This window comes from Branchiostoma belcheri, unplaced genomic scaffold (assembly GCF_001625305.1).
Source record: "Branchiostoma belcheri isolate BF01 breed outbred unplaced genomic scaffold, Haploidv18h27 scaffold58, whole genome shotgun sequence".
NCBI lineage: Eukaryota > Metazoa > Chordata > Leptocardii > Amphioxiformes > Branchiostomatidae > Branchiostoma > Branchiostoma belcheri.
Window position 1 is genome coordinate 9,160 of NW_017804220.1, and position 18,907 is coordinate 28,066.

Here is an 18,907-nt window from a genome sequence, read left to right on the forward strand (position 1 = left end):
GAGAGGCAAATCATGGTGTTGAGAGTGTTTGTCGGTCCTTCTGATGTTTTCATATTTTACTCAAGATTTTTGTTAATTTGCCTGTCAAGGTTGACGGATTCGTTAAGAAAATTCTGTAACTCTCCGCAAACTTCCGAAAATTGAAGGGAAAACTGGTTCTGCCTAGAGCCGAAGGGACCGAGCGCAGAAGCGCGAGTCGAGCGCCAAAGGCGCGAGCAATCTAGGGGGGTCCGGGGGCATTCTCCCCCGGGAAATTTTGTATTTTTAAACCTTCAATGACACATTTTCCTGCACTTTGAAAGGCAAAATTAGGCGTAACGAAGAATTATTCATTAACGCTTAACGCTGAATTTAGGATGACAAATAACGTTTTACGTTGAATTAAAACGGCCAATAACGCTTCACGAGGAATATACCGATAACGCTTAACGTTGAATTAGAGCGGGCCGGCAACGATTAACGGTGAATTAAAATAGGCCATAACGGTTAACGAAAAAGGGCATGCAGACCCTCTTGAGTTTGACAGAGAGGGGCTGCTGACACATGTCAAATCCTTGGCAAGTGGAAGTAAGGTAACTGTTACATGTAACGTTAGAAGTCATTGCAGCTCCTAGCCTGTTCCATAAAGAAGGTGTTTGCAGTTTGATAATAAAGTTGTTTCCTATTTCCTGGTTTGAAAGTGTTGTCTTATTCTTTGTGCTTGCACTGTTTTCAATCAAACAGTGTGACTGTTGCAATGTTCAAATGAACAGTTCATTTTACTTTTAGCTGTAGGTGTTTATAGACATGTGTTATTAATGGAACCATTTATCACAAACAGCATTACATATATCTGTCTATTTAAAGGAGCCAGTCTTTAAAAAAATAAAGGCTCAGCATCTTTACATCCATCACACACAACACTCACCACAAGAGAAGGACTACTTCACTGGAAACACAATTACATAACAGCATTGCTATGCCAGTTAACAGTTGAAAAAATCATTCCACATAAAGGATACTAGTATATGTATAGAGAGTAGGGTTTAGAAGCTCTAAGAACATGAAGAAGAATATTGTATACAAAATATCTATGTGAACATAGTATGTATCTCCTCTCTTTTTTATCCCCTATGCATTTCACACAGCTGTCAATAGTACTGTATATGGAAAATAAGACATACATGTACATATATTGCCCCTTGGTCTTTACAATATTTCCAAAAAACACATTAATGAATAATATGCAATATCTGTCAGGCCCAAAATACAATTTGACGCATAATTACATACCAGTTAAAAGAATGACCTGTAATATCATAAAGTAATGACTAAAGGTACATTTTCAATCATAAATCAGGATTTATCTGGTAGCACAGGGACTTGTCAGTCTTAGGCCCTGCATATTTGAAGTGGCTGTCATTTACAGAGAGGCCGGGAACAGTGATAAGTGGTGTATCAGCTTGCATCTATAACAAAGGAGTGATTTACAGACGTCAACATGGGATACTAGTATAATCATTACAGCAATCAAACAGTACAGCAGTGATAAAGTATATCCAACTCCAATGTCTTTTTGCATCCTCATTTTACATCGTAACTCCTGCATTATAGAAGTCAGTAATTGAACTTTGAAGAGGGATGGACATAAATAGAATCAAACACAATAATTGTGAAAGAGTACTTTATACTTCCATACATACATGTATTAGAAACTACTGTTAAACTGCCCAAAACTATATCTAAGGCAAATCGACAATAGAAATGGATGATGTTGCCTTAAATATACCAGGTATTCAGAAATAAATAGAAGGAATCTAAAATTACAGTGTCCATAAATATAACCTACCCATGTACTGATGGACTCCAGAGATGAATGTAATGTCAGAGGGCAAAAAGAATGTTGTCTAAAACAAATCATATCTGCTCCTCTCAGCATACCACAAATTGATACATAGAATAACAGCATATTAAGTATACTAAGTACCTCAGTTGCTAGCAGAGTACAATGGACAATGGAACTGACAGCCTTCTGCTAAAGTAGCACCTGCAAACATAAAGAGTACGAAATCATTAAAAAAAACATATCAAAGTACTCACTGGGGTTCATTATTAATCTGTAAAATACATATACAACTTATGTAATATACTGAAAATTCATCCTGTAAGGATGTCAGAAAAATGGCTCTTCTCTATCTGGCAAGCAGACCAAGCAGAATTAGTTCAAATGTTACTTGTTTTTTTGTTGAATGCCACAACTTTCACAAATACCTACCTAGTTCCATAACCGACACTGGTCACCAGGGGGACAAGGCAGACTTTGCAGAGGTGTAGCCAGGTCTTCCTATCTTGGGCTGCTGTCAGGGGTTGTGTCTATCACTAGAAAAGTGTAGTGGAAAGAAAGAAAGTTGTGTCAGGTAGGAAGTGCCAATAAAAGAAATCAAAGCCATATACACACTCACACACACATACACATACACAACACAGTGTCACACACACACACACACACACACATGTGCTACCCACATACATAACAGTGTCACATGTGCACAGACACACACACACATTATCATACACAGCGCACACTGTCAAACACACACAGATGCCACACACATACATAACAGTGCACACACACACACAACACAGTGTCACACACACAGCTACAGAGATGCCGCACACATAAGTTTCACATGTGCACACACACAGTGTCACACACACACACAGATGCCACACACATACATAACAGTGTCACATGTGCACATAGACAAACACACAGTGTCACACACACAAACACTTAATAATGTAATTAGTTGTAAGAAATGGCAAGTCGATATGATAACTGAAATGAATATAACTTAAATAAAATTCATCAAAATATAGGGTTCTTGCCTTATGTGTTATATTGTACTATCACATGCAAAGAAAGAGTGGCAGGCAAAGGGATTGAAATAGCACCTACACACTAGTATACTCAGCTGAATTAGGAGCTGTGCAGGTAGTTTGGATGTGTACAAACTCTCAATCTGCATCCCACCACATATACATGTAGCATGTAGTGGCATATATATGTCACAGTAGAGATGGTTTAGTACCAGTGCATTGTGCAGTAAAAAAGATTTTGAGCCCTGCAATGGAAAACTTTCATTCTCTATTCCCAGTGTGGTGTGGTGAAGCCATATCAAAATCTTGTTTTAATCTTGTCTTTCAATGCCAATCGCGTTTGACCCAATTACCCGCAATGCACTGCTGCAGTGGAGACCATATCCCACAAATCATTGCTGCTGTGGAGCGACTGGGCAATTGCTATATATATAGCAGTATTATAATCTGCAAGATGACTATCAAATTGGCCTGGCAGTATCTATTTCTATTTCATATTATCTGCCAGCCGAAATTTGCGTAATAGCAAGGTGCCAATAGAAAGCCCGATAAAAACGCGTGGCAAAAGGAACACGTCCAAAATAATAACCCGAGGCCATTGGCCATATACGCAAACATCTGCTTGGAGAGCAAATCATGCCTGGACCAACCCGGGCCAACGTCTCGAAACAGAGCCATACATTGCAAACTGAGTTTGTAAGTAATGATTACTATGATAAATAATGTACACTATCGATGATAATTTTACGTATGGGCGTTTTCAAGTTAAAAAAATTATATTTTAAAGCTTGCTACTCAGGGCGCGGCCCGAGACATGTTTAGGTTCAATTTTAAGTGTATTAAAACCTTACCTTCGTTAGCCGGAAGCTGGAATCCCATGCTCACGGCGGTCACAAGTTCAGGAGTGAGCTGACAATAAGCTGCACTGCTTTGTCGAAGCTCTGTGGTCGCTGCACGATCAACAGCATAATTTGCCTCGCCTCATGCATGGCCAACTCCCGACTCGCGACAAGTAAACTTTTGCACTCGGTACTCCGCGCGGCTTATGCCACATGCGTGGGAGGAGACAATTTCCAAACAATTTTGATTGAAATGTTTAAGATCTAATGAAACCCAAAGTATGAGGCATAATATCAATTACGTACTTGTACTTACACCTGAGATGAAGTAAAGCAATATTTAGTGTGAAAAACGACTGGGTAGCTGTACGGCGCTGGCGCCCCCCCGCAATTTGCTGGTTTACCTGCAACAATAAGCGAAGTCGTCTCCATGCCACGCTACTCTTCTCGACTGTCTCGCCATTTGGTCATCTTCTCCAAAATTCGCCTGGTCAGGAAATCCGCATTTTCTCTTCAAAACATCACCACAACGGCGCATATCCACAGCGAAACCTCTCAAGCATTCTGTTGCGCACTTCGTAAAGCTACCGACGAAAACTCTAAGTAGTATCCAGAAAATTGTAAAAAAGAAATTCAGCCCAGAGCATTCCCGTCGTACGAAATCGCCATTTTGAACGCACCATGTTTTTACACAGGTGTGCAAAACGGCTGTCTAATTAATGTGAAGCTGTTAATCTAATTATGACGACCAATGAGGGCTCGTCTCGGTGATAGGCACTTGTGGCATGTGGCGAAGAAGGAGGATTAGATTACGAAGAAAGACTAATATCAATCTCAGGGTGAAAAATGGATGAAAATGCAGCTACAGGGTACTTGAGTATTTCTGTTATCGACAAATAAACGTTCTGACGAATAAGCTGTTATGTGACCATAGTATGAAATATAACACTGTTGTCCAGTTTTCCTATTACTGTAAATTCATTAATTTTCGCGTTGACTTCATTGCATGGTATATCGAAAACCTTCCACACACAGGCAAACCTGTCCTTGGTGCTGAACACCTTCCACACACAGGCAAACCTGTCCTTGGTGCTGAACACCTTCCACACACAGGCAAACCTGTCCTTGGTGCTGAACACCTTCTACACACAGGAAAACTATTTTACGATAGGAAAACTAAGCTGACGAATGCTTTTTAAGCTGTGATGTTCCAGAACAAGTTTACCGCACCCCTGCCTGGCCACGACTTGTTCTATCACCGGCAAACGGCAAGAGAACGCAACGACGTAATGATGACCTTTCCTTCGATTATTAGACGAAAACTACGCATACTAATTACTATGAACTATACACCTGAACTACTGAACTGAATAGTAAAATGTAACGAAAAATTACAGGTTTTAGTTAATATGAAACTAGTCAGTCCGCATGAGAAGATGTGCGTTCCCCTGCCCTCCCCGTTGCCATGGTGCAGCATCACTAACATTTCATCACACCTGAGATAGAAAACCGGCGTGTGAAGTGATACTCTGGTTCTACCAGACAAACTTACTGTCTTATAATCTCTTGGTGAAATATCGAGAAATAAACTCGAGAAACATACAATGGCAAACAAGAGAGCCCGAACCAATGAAGTCCAGGCGGATAACGTTAACTGGCTGGTAAGTAAATGTGTTAAAATTTCAACAAAGTTACGCCACACACAGTTCTATCGTATAGAACTGTATATAAAGATCATTCCGGAGGATTTCATTTTTTTTAAATTACGTATAACCACTTGGGAACTGTTAGGTAGATATATAATGTGCCAGGAAACTTTTTTGAGTGCACTAATTCATGAAGTTGTGTAGGTGGTGGCAACTCGAGCTCGTAGTCGAACATATTAAGTGATGTACGACAATTGCTTGGGCTTAGCTTGGGTAGTTATAATTAAAGGGTCTTCCCTCTGACTTTGCGTTGTTATCATTATTGTTTTATACAGCAAGGGGCCTTGGCAAAGAAGAGACGTTGCCCGGCTAGCACGGCCCAGCCTAAGAGGAGGCACCTGTCACAATGCCTCGATCCGAGGCTACAAAAATCCTACTACCCAGACCCGTTCCGCCCGACGCGGCCCGTCCCCCCGCCCGTGTCTCACATCAACCCCTTCCCGGCTGTGTACGTACCGACGCCCGCCGTTTTCCCCACCTTTGCGCCTGATCCTGAGCCGATGGACTGGCAGACCAGCGACTACAGAGAAATCATCCTCCTGCCATCTCTCCATCAGTCTCAAGATGAAACCCCGATGGACTGGGAGTGATGAGTTGACTTGACTACAGGTGACTCAGAACTGCCACCGCACCGAGAGAGAACGAAGACCGACCCGCCAGCCCGCAAGTTGACGAGGGAGCTGGCATCCCAAGAAGAAACGCAGAAAGGAGAGAAGTTTCGTACCCTTTGTGTGGACGAAACAAACGGCAGTTATCGTGTCCAACGTCGATCTCCACTGCCGTCGTGAAGTAGATGAGGTGGGACTGTCGCCACTGTGACAAACATTTGATAGAGGTACCGCACTGCGGCAGGCCAGGATCGGCAAAACATCTGCCTGGACTTGGTGATGTTGTCCTCGCGCGCTGTAATCTTCTGTCGGAAACCCTGGGAATGTGGCCAAGGACATACATAGATATGCACGGTCTGTTTACACACCGTCCAGTTACTCTATAACAGTTACATCCTACAACAACTACTTCGAAAGAAGTACTCGTACTTACAACAACAATTCGTTACAACAAAATTCCACGTTGATCGAAATCGAATACTGTACATGTGAGATACTTTATACTGTATGTAACGTTACAAATGTACTGAATCCCTGACCCAAGAACTTACACTATGAATCTAACACTTCCAGAAAATTTTGCCTTAAGCTTAGAAGCTCCTCTTCAGTGCCATAGGTACCCGCTAGGAGGCCCATTGTCGAAGTTGACCTCCCTGTTTGCTGCCCCTATCCACCCATCTCGATTCTTGAAAAGTAGTGAAATTATCACGAAAAAAAAGACACTGGAGAAAGATGCTACTGACAACCAACACTTCAATTTTATTGACTCCAGTCAGAGTGTTAACATCAAATTCACATTGTACAAAAGAACAATGAAGTCCATCTATATCCACAGTTATAAGACTACCATCAAATTTGCTCTCTAAACGCACAACAAAAATCCACTCAACAACACAGCTGGATGAAGCAATACATAGCAGGGACATTTGTTCTGAGTGTATGTTCAACCCATGTGTTTCTTGTAGGTCTTTTATTACGATTTTATGTAGGCAGTGATATTTGTAATGTGTCTGTGTAAAGGGAAGTTGGTACACTGATATGATAGGGTTCTGTTTTCCCCTATAATGGGAAAGTAGCACACACTGTAGTGTCACTTTCAGTACCATGAGTTCTGAGTACTTTTCAAAACCAGAAAAAAGTTTTCAAACTGAATTGAAACATGGGAAAACTTAATGTTGATATGACAGTACTTTGGCATAAAACAACACAATACAAAGATATGTAAATACAGTTTTGCCATCATAGTAAATGTAGTTTTGGTAGTGTAACCGAGGTGTGCAATGTGTAATGCCAAATATGAATATTTTCCTGTATCATCTTTCTTCATCACAATTATTACAATATTTTCAACACAATAAGGGCTACATACATTCAACTTCGCTGGATCATGTTGTATTGTTATTTAAGTGGGGTGTAACAAGGAGTAACTTAAAAATGGCAGAAAGTTTCTTGACTTCCAAGTGTTGTGTCAAGCTTGAGTGGAAGTTATTTTTCTCTGTGTTGATTTGAGCAGGTAGTTAACTAAGAAAGACTTGCAACAAAATGTGTGAGAAGTATCAGTAGTCAGCTCCAATAGAGGTATATATGCTGGACTCAGCTCCAAAGAGGTAATACAGTACTCTGCTAAAAGTAATTTCACACTCATAATTATGATAAACATCATAATATCTTTCCACATAGCCAATAATAGGCTAAAATTTAGTAATTTAAGACATTTCAAAATCAATTTAAGTTCACTATCTTAGTGTTAACACCACTAAGAAACAAAATGTTTCAACCATGATTTGTCACAAATTTTATACACACAAATACAAGTTATCATTAATGTTAACATTGTCTATTATACAATTATGCTAATTATGACAAGAATGTATAGTTTTAGAAACATGATTTCTAAATTTTCAATACTTCTTTTATAGAGGTTTCAAAGGGAGGTTGTTTGGCAGCCAATTCACAGATTTTAGCTAACATAAAAACAGAAAAAATGTTCAAAAATCTAAACAAAGTAAAAAGAGAAGTATGATGTAACTTTTCTGTACCTTATTTGCTATGCATGATAACTTTTCAATAGATTTTGCTGGAAAACTTTTATCATTTCACAGGTCATGATTATGCTTCTCAAAATATGATTTGGCTCAACAAAATAGCCAGGGGAATTTTGCTTCATAATGTAAATATCAATGAAACCAATGAATGCAACTGAAAAGTACAACTGAACAAAATAAGAACCCTAGCCTAGCTATGGCACAAAGAGTTTGTCATACACATTTCCAAACTGTTGATTTGAGCAAGCCAAACCTCAGTATTGGAAGGTTTCTAATATCAGGTACAACTGTATTGTTGTACTAAATACTTGGTACCTTTTGTGCAGATGTGTTCACCATCTCACAAAGAACAGCAGAAATAACTTTGTCAAATTTCTCAGTGAACACATGTGCATAGAAAGGTACCATAACACTAGCACTCAACAATTCATTCCTCTGTACTAAAGCCATTTGGAACAACAAATTTAGACAAACTTAGACTAGTATTTTCCATGAGAGTTTTTAAGCCTTGGTTGGAAAGTAAGCTCCTTATTCTGTGACAGCAGGTTCGGTACAGGACGGTTCAGTGTGATTGGTAGAGGTTACAGTAAACATGACCACTTGTTCACAAGGCACAGATACTGCTTCACAAACATCTACATCCTGGTGCTGGAATGAAAACAAAAATAGTGGCGACATCATTTACAGATTGTCTACTTCTTCCACTAGAGACAAACGCCCACTAGGCTTCAGCAGTTCCACCAGAGCTATTCTGTCAGAAAAGAAGGAGATCCAAAAATCTTTCTGGCTCCCCGAATATTTTTCTAATGGAATAGACTTCAGTTGTTTGACAGAAAGATATATTGATAACTCTTTTCCTATGGATTTCCCAATATCATTTTTTTGATATACTGCAATTTGGCTCAGTTAAATTACTGAGAATTTTAAATCCTGAGGCTACATTTTGACACACTCATTCCCACCAATTGGTACAGCTGTCAATCAACTTTGGGCCTGCTGAAGCCTGTGTGGACCATAATATTCACCAAAGTACACAGCACTACTTTATACTATAGACTATACATGGACACAACAAACAGTCACATATTATATGCAATCTCCGTATCACCACATTACTGCAATAGATATTTTGTACTTCAAATACTTGTATATTCAAATTCTTTATACAAATGTTCTTGTATAAAAGTCAGGGGTTAGGTACATGACTGTAGTATGGCATGCAACACATTCGTAACCTGTACTCTGAATAACATTCTAAGTGATAATGGCCGTTATCATGTAATTTATGTACAATATTGCTAACAGGGGAAACACTACAAACTAACTTTCTAGGACACGTACAGAGGTTAGAAAGGAAGTACATTAGGAAGGGATAAGATTACATGGAGATAAAGGACTTCAGCAGGTTGAACACTAACAGATACTAATTATGCAAATAGGGACATAATTTGCATAATTAATGTGAAAATGTTGGAGGACAACCATGACAACACACAGCTGTCATATCTGCCAATCATTCTCAATTGTAGTGTAGCAGAGTATTGAATGTCCAATTTCTTCATGTAAGGTTATGCCCTCCTGGCTGACTTTATTATAATCGTTATGGTAATATGCATTCCAAGGTCAAAGGGTTGAAATTATGACACTCAGAGGTCATAGATTATCTCTTAACCCTTTTCATCCCAAGTGCTGATATAGAAAGCCACAAAACAGACAAAAAGTCAAGTGCAGCAACTTAAGCACATCCCAATAGCTTTCTTAACAGTGCGGCATCATAGCTCTGATGCTCACAATGAACCAAAAACCAACTTTTGGACAAAAACAGTTTTTCGTACAGTCATCACCAGTCAACGCAATTGAGGAAAAATGCAGCCACAAATTCATTCAATATCTTATACAGAAAATAGAATAATCCAACCCCAAATAAAAGTAGAAGCAACTGAGATCATAAACAAAATACACAGAAATCCTCAAAAGAATTTCACACACAAACTTCAAAGCATCTTTACATGTACTTTAGCGATAAGCCAGCAGACCATAAAAATACATGGCGTGCACATGGTACTTTTTTCACAGTATTCACATGGCAACAAGCATCATCTTCTCGTGGTAACCACCTAGAGTCACGTGCATGAACACGGCTAAATACACTACATAGTAGAAACTACGGACTCCCAAACTGGGCACAGACTAGTCTGATATTTATATATAGCAGACATCTAGGGTAACTGGAAATAGCTCCACAGAGACATATAGAAATTGTCAGTATATACATGTACAAACCTGACCCCTCATGATTTTGCTTGTATTTCCCACAGACTAAAAGGGTCGACATTGGTCAAACTCACTGGAGGTATTAAAAAACTGTGATGCCACATTTTTCAAAGTAAACAATTTGCAAATCCTTTCAATAGGATATCAAGAAATGTGAAAAAAACTGCACTTAGAAGCTGAGAAGTTTTAGGTACAGAAAAAAAGGTGCATCTTTCCCCCCACCCAAGTTATTTTTCAGAACTTTTAAGAAATGATAATTTGACCGTTAGTTATGTCATGTCCAAATAGTGTTTGTGTTTGCAATTGGACTAGTCTTCACAATGTGGTCTTCATTTTAAAAGTGTACGAATCATTTATACCATTTAGGACAGTTTTCCTCTGTAAAGTTAGCATGTTATGCATTATAAACAAATTGATGTATTCACAAATCATACTAGAAAGCCATTAAGTAAGATAATGTTTCAGTCTTTCACAGGGAATATAAGTAGTCCATCTACAAAACGTCATTATACACAACAGGATAATTTTAGATGTGGACAACCTCAGTTGAAAACTCTACACAAGACAGTACAAATCAGGTACCACATGTTACCATGCAATGTTTGGTTCTCATACAAAAAACACAGAAGTATTGAAAACAACTCTGCCCCTGAGGCATTGCCAAAAACATCTCCATGGAGGTACATGAAGAATTGACCGAGCTGGGTCCAGCCAAGTGCCACCAAGCAACGTCTCAAACTTCCCTATATAAAGACAAGCAGGGTTAGGTTTAGCAAAGGCAAGAGTTACGTTGTCTCATGAAATTTCAATAGAAAGCATTTGAGTACTTTATCATGCAGTTCACTGCTTGCATGCCAGGGGGAGCTCGTGAAATGACAGCAAAAGGCACAGGAGGTATGGGATTGTCTGTCAGATCAGGATCTGATCTGGATGTGAATGGCAAGCAAATCAAAAGTAATCACAGAAATGACCAAACCCTTCACAAAATCAACACAAGCCAACCAAAAATCCATGCATGAAGAAGACCATGAAAGAACATCCTCACGATTCAGACAATCTAGGCCACAATATCCACACATTTTGATCAATGATCACATGAAGCATCAGTGTATGATCCATGCAGAACTGATTGCCAATCCTAGATAAAGCAACACTCCATGCAGGATGCATTAGCAGTTGATCAATCTTTGGGACACACTGATGAAGGCAATTGTGGGATCCTTTGAGTTGTCCCAAACATGCAAATCAACAAGTGATTATGGCAGACACAAACCATTCATTGGTTTGATAGTTCTGTAATAACTGTGATGCATATTATTGAATCATGTTTCTTATATCATATTGGTACTTTGCATAATTGAAAGATGGAACCACAAAATATGGCTGAAGATTCATGCAAAGGGTAGCAGTCACAAAACACAAAGAGAGGCAAACACAAAAATCTGCAATAAAGAGTTATTTATGAAGGGGACAGGTGAGACAAAAGAATATCATTTAATTTCTTACTTTTCCTCCATGTTCCGCACCATACAGATAGAGAACACCATGCCAAGGATCTGGAAAAAAAACCATCACAAACATGGTCAAGTTTCATCCATTATTCTTATGGATTAAAACCATTGTTTTACATCTTGTTTAAAAGACCTTTCTTTGTCACTGTACAACTATATCTTCAGTTTATGTATATGATCCAACTTATTTGTTGAATAAAAAGTTGATTTTGGGACTTTTGGAAAAATGCCATGATGATACATTCATGTTGTTTCCCACCCATCTATGATGTACACATCAGCAGAACATACTGCGCCTACATGAAACTTGTGATGTATTGTGCATAGTACTTTGTCAGAATGTTTCGTTTAAGGTTATATCCTGTCTATAGTTTCATAGTGTTGGAAAACTTATCCAATTCATCTGCAACTGGCATCTGCAACTGGCATCTTGAAAAGGCTACTACCTTCCATCCAGGCTGTCATCAAGGACCAATACGCGTACGTAAAGGGTTCCTCTACAACCCTGGCTCTGGTTCGGATGGTGCAAACGTGGTTAACTGCGGTAGATTCAAACAAGCCAACCTTGGTCAGAGCGATCTTCGCTGACATGAGTAAGGCGTTTGATCGTGTGGATCATGCTCGGCTTCTACAGCGCGTTATTGACATCCACACTAGCCCTCGCATGCAGAGGTGGATCGTCAGCTATCTCCAGAACCGCCGGCAGAGGGTCGTCATCGACGGCGAGACTAGTTCATGGCGCACCCTAACGTCGGGGGTGCCACAGGGAGGCGTTCTTTCCCCCTACCTGTTCATTCTCTTCATGAGCACGCGCACCACGGTACACATTGACACAATGAACGTTGGATATGCCGATGACGTCACACTGTCAAGGACTCTCTCCGTAGCCTTAGCTGATCAGGACAAAACTGTAGAGGACGAGTCTTCTCACCTCAACTCCTGGGCAGAGGACAACAAGATGACACTGAACGGTGGGAAGAGCCTCCTTCTCCAGATCTGCTTCAGTCGATCTGTCCCAATCCCACCCACGATCACTCTTGGAGGTCAACCAGTGCCATCTGTCGACTGTGCTAAGGGACTGGGTTTCCTCATAGACAAGGACCTATCCTTCAATGAACAGGTTAACTCCATGATCAGTAACGCTTCGCGCAGACTACACTACTTGCGCCTACTAACGAAACAAGGCACCAGCGTTACCGACCTAATCCAGATTTATCTGGCGCTAGTCCGGCCAGTGCTCGAATACGGACATGTGTTACTGGTCGGGTGTAGTAAGGAGCAAGAACTGGCCATCGAAAGGGTCCAGCGCCGGGCCTTGCGTATCATTTCCTTGGGAGGAAGGCGTAGCGTGCCTGGCCTGCCCACACTGAAGTCGAGGAGGGAAGATGCGGCAGTACACCTGTTCCAACGCATGCTTCAGGAGGACCACCCTCTACATGACCTAGTACCGCCCTCAAGGTCTGGTGCCACGGGACGGACACTTAGAAACTCTAGCACTATCAGTGTACCAAGGGCCCGGACTGAGAGACTAAGAAATTCTTTCCTCCATTGCGCAATCCGTCTTTACAACAAGACAATTAGCACTGAGTAATTGGACATCTGGTAATCGCGCCATGTATAGCATATGTTAACTGTGACATGTTATTTGTGATGTTTTTAATATTGAGATTTTACCTATGTGACGATTCGTTTTAAAATGTAAATGTTTTTAATGTGACTTGTGTAATAAGGACGTAATTCGGGTGCACATGTGTTGCCCGCGAGTTCCTTAATGAATAAAGATTGATTGATTGATTGATAATTCTGATGCAACGTTGACCAAACATCTAATGAAAACCGTGAACAATCTGGGTTTTGCACAGGAACAGAACATTCTAAAACATGCTCTATGATGTCTATATGAGGCCACACCAATTTAATTTGTTGGTTCTCGGATTTTTTCAGAAAAAATATGAAGCGACAGGGCGAAAAAAAATAAAAATAAAAACAGGTCTAGGCATCCTATTATAGGCTTAAATGCTACGAAATGAGCCATGAAGTCAACATAAAAGGCCGGATTAAAATTTAAACATTGAATTTTGAACTTTTAATCAAACCACTGCAATGATAGATGGGAAAACTGTAACAACTAGGAAGAAAAGGACTTTCCTCAACTGTTGGGGGCAAAACATGAGCATTTTTCAGTTGATTCAGGACCAGAATCAAAATTTTTTTTTTTTGCAAATCAGAAAAAAACGAAGAGGCGAATCCGAGAACCAACAAATTAAATTGGTGTGGCCTGAGGATTGAAAAATGGTTTGGTTTTCTTTTAGTGCCTACAATATTGATACAATCATGCTGGCATACTCATTTTCACCTGAGTGATGTGAGGAAAGTTGTCGAAAGGTGTTAAATGCCTTTCCAAAGGGCACAAGGTTGGTGACTTGGCATGATTCGAAACCAGGACCTCCAGGTTCTGAGCAGAAGGCTCTGTCGTTACGCCACGCGGCCCCAAAATAAATGTCCAGTAAACCTGTGTACTGTGACCTACCATGACTGCCGCGATGGCAATTCCTACGATAGCGATGATGAGAATCTTCTCTTGGAACTCTGATTTCATCTTCTCAAAACACCCCTGGGAAAGAGAAACTTGTCATCAGAGCACAGAAAACGTCCAGAACAGTGTGCAGAAAAGTGGAAATAGCAAGTAGTAAAATTAGTAATAATAATAGAAGACTTTTCAAGCTACTCCCAATACTGTGTCCTGGACACAGTGGATTAACAACCTATTGTCCCTAATGCCTAAAAAAGACTATGGGACTGCCTTTATCTACCTTATCAATATCATACAGGAATCTGTCCCAAATTCCATGTCTTCTAATAGAGAATCAAAGGAAGCAGCACCAAGGTTTCAGCACCATGGAGAAAAACTTATGTATTCTTGCTTTTTCTTTTGCTTTATGACTTGTCTAACTTTTGTTTCCTTTTGGTCTTAAAAAAAATTGCCTGTACTCATTCACATTCAGTCAGTAGTTCCTACTTATAAACCTGCTTTTCTGACACATTTCCGGTGTCACTGACGTAAGGTAGTGGATGCTACCTGAAACGTCTGACCATTTCCAAAATCATATCCAGTTGCTTGAGTAACTATTTCCTGGTGAGATCTTATTACCTGGATGTCTAACCTTCACCGACGGGGCAAACGTTATGTAACACAGGTTACAGTGTCCTGTAAAAACTTCTTTACTCTTCACACAGATGCTACGAGAAGACCATCCCCTACATGACCTTGTCCCTCTCTCCAGATCTACAGCTACCGGTTGTTCACTCAGGAACAAGAAGACTATCTCTATCCCCCCCGCCAGAACAAAAAGACTACAGAACTCTTTCCTTCACCAGTCAATCAGACTCTATAACCGGACTGTACAGATAGAGTCTGGCACAAGATAATGGACATTGTAAATATCTGGGTTGTACACCTACTGTACTGTTTTTATAGTTGTTGTAAATGTATATTAATATTTTGACATTTTATCATGTAAATATCAACACCATTCAGGCGACATTGTATGTCATGTTTGTCTGTTATGTTTGGTGTCTTAATAAAGAATTGAAAGAATTGAATTGGAAAAAAACCTACCCCGGCGTTCATGTACGCGGAGTTGGTGGGATCGGCGAAGCAGGCGGTCTCGTTCGTGGGCTTGTTGTCGAGCGAGGCTTTGTCCCTGACGCAGCAGGAGGACGGGAAGTTCATCCGCGTGCCCTGTCCCTGGTTCTGCACCCAGTTAGATGTCAGCCAGTCCTGGTAACCTGTTGTACCACAGCACCCAAACTGGAGGGGTGAAATCACAGCTACATAAAGGGAAAACCCTCTACCACTTGTACACAATTATCAAATGTTTCTTCTTTCCTTGTGCCTAACATCTTTAGAAACACGACATGTCAGCCAGTCCTGGTATCCTGCTGTTCCACAGCAACCAAACTGGAGGGGTGACAGTTACAATCACAGCTACATAAAGCAAAACCCTACGACTAGCATTTCCTTCTACACAATTATCAAATTTTTCTTCTTTCCTTGTTTGTTCGTCAGAAACACGACATGTCAGCCAGTCCTGGTAACCTGTTGTACCACAGCACCCAAACTGGAGGGGTGAAATAACATAAACAAAACCCTTCCTTCAATCAGGGACATTACACAGTGTATGTTCTTGCTTCTATATTTAATTTATTTTCAAATGTTTGGTCTCGTCTTAAAAACCTGATCTGAGTCCAATTTATACACAATAGCTACAGAACACCACCTGTTCTAATCATCTCAAGAGTATTGTAACTTTGTCTAATATTTTTCAAGTAGAAGGGGAAAGGAGGTATCATACATCATACATGTACATCTGAAAAATGGTATCATTAAGTTGAAGGGCAGTAAATAGTAAACTGACCGAACTCCAATTTAGAGTTTAATTTTCTTCTTGCACACCAGTTAGGTAAAACCTTTCCAAGTGATTTACAACTAATAACTAAAAGAACCTTCTTAGCCCCTATAAATGTTGCTGGGACCATCTGACTTCATCACTAGTTTGACCACAGTAAACTTACGATGATCTGAACGTAGTTCCATGCGGCAGATGTGGGGTCCTGAGCCTTGGGTCCTTTGTAGTCCTCCTGCAGGGTCTTATTCATCATGTCTGACAAAACCTGCTCCGTCTGGAGACAGAGGAAACACAAGTCAATACAATCATGAAAGTTTGTCTGTGTTGGTAGTATACATGTTTGAAATTCAGACTTTCCATCCAACACAAAGAAATGTTCTCATCACCAGAGTTATCAACCAAGAATTGAGGTGTTCATTCTTTCCTAGAACTATCGCAGAGTGGAACTCACTGTCACCAAGTACAGTAGGGGCGTTGTCATTAGATAGCTTTAAACAATGTCTAGAGTTAGAAGTTCAAGGGTTAGGTGTAACAAGTCGATTGGTGTAATATAGCCAGCTGCCGTCGCGCCGCGTGCCTGCGAAGCTGGTGTGTTACACCGAAAGGCGGTTATACCGGCCATACAGATACAGATCTAGAGCTTTCGGCCAGTCACTCTGGGGTCTTGACTACTTCCTCAGAGCGGTGAAAGAGGCTATTTACATGTACATCAGGGCCCATCACCCTTCACTCAACTGCAACAGTGGCCAACATCGTTTACCAGATACCTTTCACCCATGCCAGTGTTGATGTCACACTTCAGAAAAGCCAAGTGACTGGTCAAAAGCTCTAGGTGAGAACAATTCTTTGTGTTGGATCAAAAGTTTTAACTCTAGACACACATGTCAATACAAGATTTAAAGCCAATTTGAACCTCTGACTAATAGCATCAACCACTATCTATCATTCCACTATCTATTATTAAGAATTTTTCTTTTTCAATACCAAAGATATTGCAAAAAGTTTTTTTCTTCATGTTTGACAAAACTTTATCCATCTAGAGGGACAAATGCACTCAAAAGTCAATACATGGCAGTCTGATCTGTTAACAAGTAAGCTTTAATGCCAATTTGGAACTGGAGTTACCTATCAGAAAGCATTTCTCGGACAACAACCATACATATCAAACATATTGCCGATTTTTTTTCATCATGTTTGACAAAACCTGATCCGTCTGGATGGACAACAGCAGATGGAAGTTACAGATATTTTCATGGTCATTGCTCTGCAGAACTCACCCAACTAGTTCCACCACTCAGAACTTTTAAGCGTTCCACTAGGTTCTCCACTAGCTCACACAACTTCACCGTCCAAATTCCTTGTTCAAAATCTTCTTACAGTGACAGTTTCTTTCCCCGTACGGCCGAACTTTGGAATTCCCACCCTGACAAGTGTTTCCCACCAACCTACAATCTACAGGCTTTCAAATCAAACGTTCACCGCGCCATCTCTTGACATAGCCATGTTTCTCTCATCTTTCTAGTTCAATGCCGAGAAGTGGTCTTGCCTTGCATTGAACCACTCCGTTAAGAAAAAAATACATGACAAGCTGACATGCTCATGAACAAGTTTTGAAGCCAACTTGGTTATCCGACTGGCATCATTACCTAGGCCGGGGTTATCTAGTGTGAAGTGCTGTAAGTAATTTTCCTGGGCAACATCAAATGTGCTGCCAATTCGTGACCATCATCATGTCTGACAGAGCCTGGCAGACTCTTTCAGCAGATTCTGAAACGCTTGCGAGTCAATAAAATCTCAGGAGTGCATATGAACGACTTTTCCAGCCAACTTGGACACATGACAAATAGCGTTAGCTGCAGTGATCTATCAGACACGGCTGTAAATCGTTTTCTTGGACTGAAGCCAACACACTAGATGGAACAGTGAAAAAAAGATGTCATGCTGCCAACTTAACTACCTGGTGGTATATATACAGGTACTCTTCCAGCAGAGGTTTTGGCTTTGGCTTATTTTTGTTGTTATTTCGGAATATTTATTGTGCCTTCTTTATTGTACTGGTAGCTTTTTTTGCACCATTTGAGTGGCAAATGGCAACTGCCTGGCAAATAGATACTGCCTGGCAAATTTGATACTGTCTTCAGACACAAAAAGATCTTTATGGAGACCAGTTTGAATCTGGAGTAACTTGAGCTTACTTGCCTGTAGCCAGGATTTTGAATGAGGGGGCTCTTCCTAGTGCTTGAGGGACCAGCGAGCGCCATAGGGTATGCTCCCCCGGAAAATTTTGAAAAATAAACCTTCTGAAATGGTATTTCCTGCATTTTTGAGAGGATTTCAAAGAAAAAATCAGAGATGACTTTTTATTCAATGACAAAGCAGGCAGTTTTTATACCATTGTGATACAAATCAGTCCATCTAAAGAAAATTCTTGGACCTTTAGATAAAAAGTGGACCAAAAAGTGGACCTTTGAGCCTTGGGGGGGGGGTCTTCCAAACCCCCCCTGGCTCCGGGCATGGCTTACCTTAGCTCTGAACATGAAAGCCAGCACGGCGGCGACGATCTCGGCCGCGAAGATCAACAGGAGGAGGATGAAGAACTGGGGAGACAAAGTGAGTCAGTGAGGACACTGGTATCCACTGCAGCAGTCAATACATT

At 40.5% G+C, this 18,907-nt stretch overlaps 1 protein-coding gene and 1 long non-coding RNA gene across 7 annotated transcripts in view; both read right to left on the minus strand.

Annotated features, from left to right (window-relative positions):
- Positions 1-1,406: 1,406 nt before the first annotated feature.
- LOC109481813 lies at positions 1,407-4,070 on the minus strand. Its single transcript, XR_002140931.1, has 4 exons — positions 3,711-4,070; positions 2,255-2,358; positions 1,967-2,026; positions 1,407-1,448 (listed from the first exon to the last, which is right to left on the minus strand). It is a non-coding gene; the product is annotated as an uncharacterized LOC109481813 (long non-coding RNA).
- Positions 4,071-6,747: 2,677 nt separating this feature from the next.
- Positions 6,748-18,907, minus strand: part of LOC109481902 (tetraspanin-18-like) — a 58,838-nt gene continuing 46,678 nt past the window's right edge. For 4 of the 6 annotated variants that reach the window (XM_019784525.1, XM_019784526.1, XM_019784528.1 and 1 more), the window contains 6 exons: positions 18,774-18,848; positions 16,418-16,525; positions 15,462-15,653; positions 14,373-14,456; positions 11,838-11,887; positions 6,748-8,705 (listed from right to left, as the gene is read on the minus strand). In XM_019784525.1, the coding sequence (XP_019640084.1) occupies positions 8,693-8,705; positions 11,838-11,887; positions 14,373-14,456; positions 15,462-15,653; positions 16,418-16,525; positions 18,774-18,848 (522 nt within the window). In that variant the 3' untranslated portion in view covers positions 6,748-8,692. Of the gene's footprint in view, positions 8,706-9,990; positions 11,075-11,837; positions 11,888-14,372; positions 14,457-15,461; positions 15,654-16,417; positions 16,526-18,773; positions 18,849-18,907 lie in introns of those variants that run through there. The other 2 variants (XM_019784530.1, XM_019784531.1) reach the window with 2 other exon arrangements.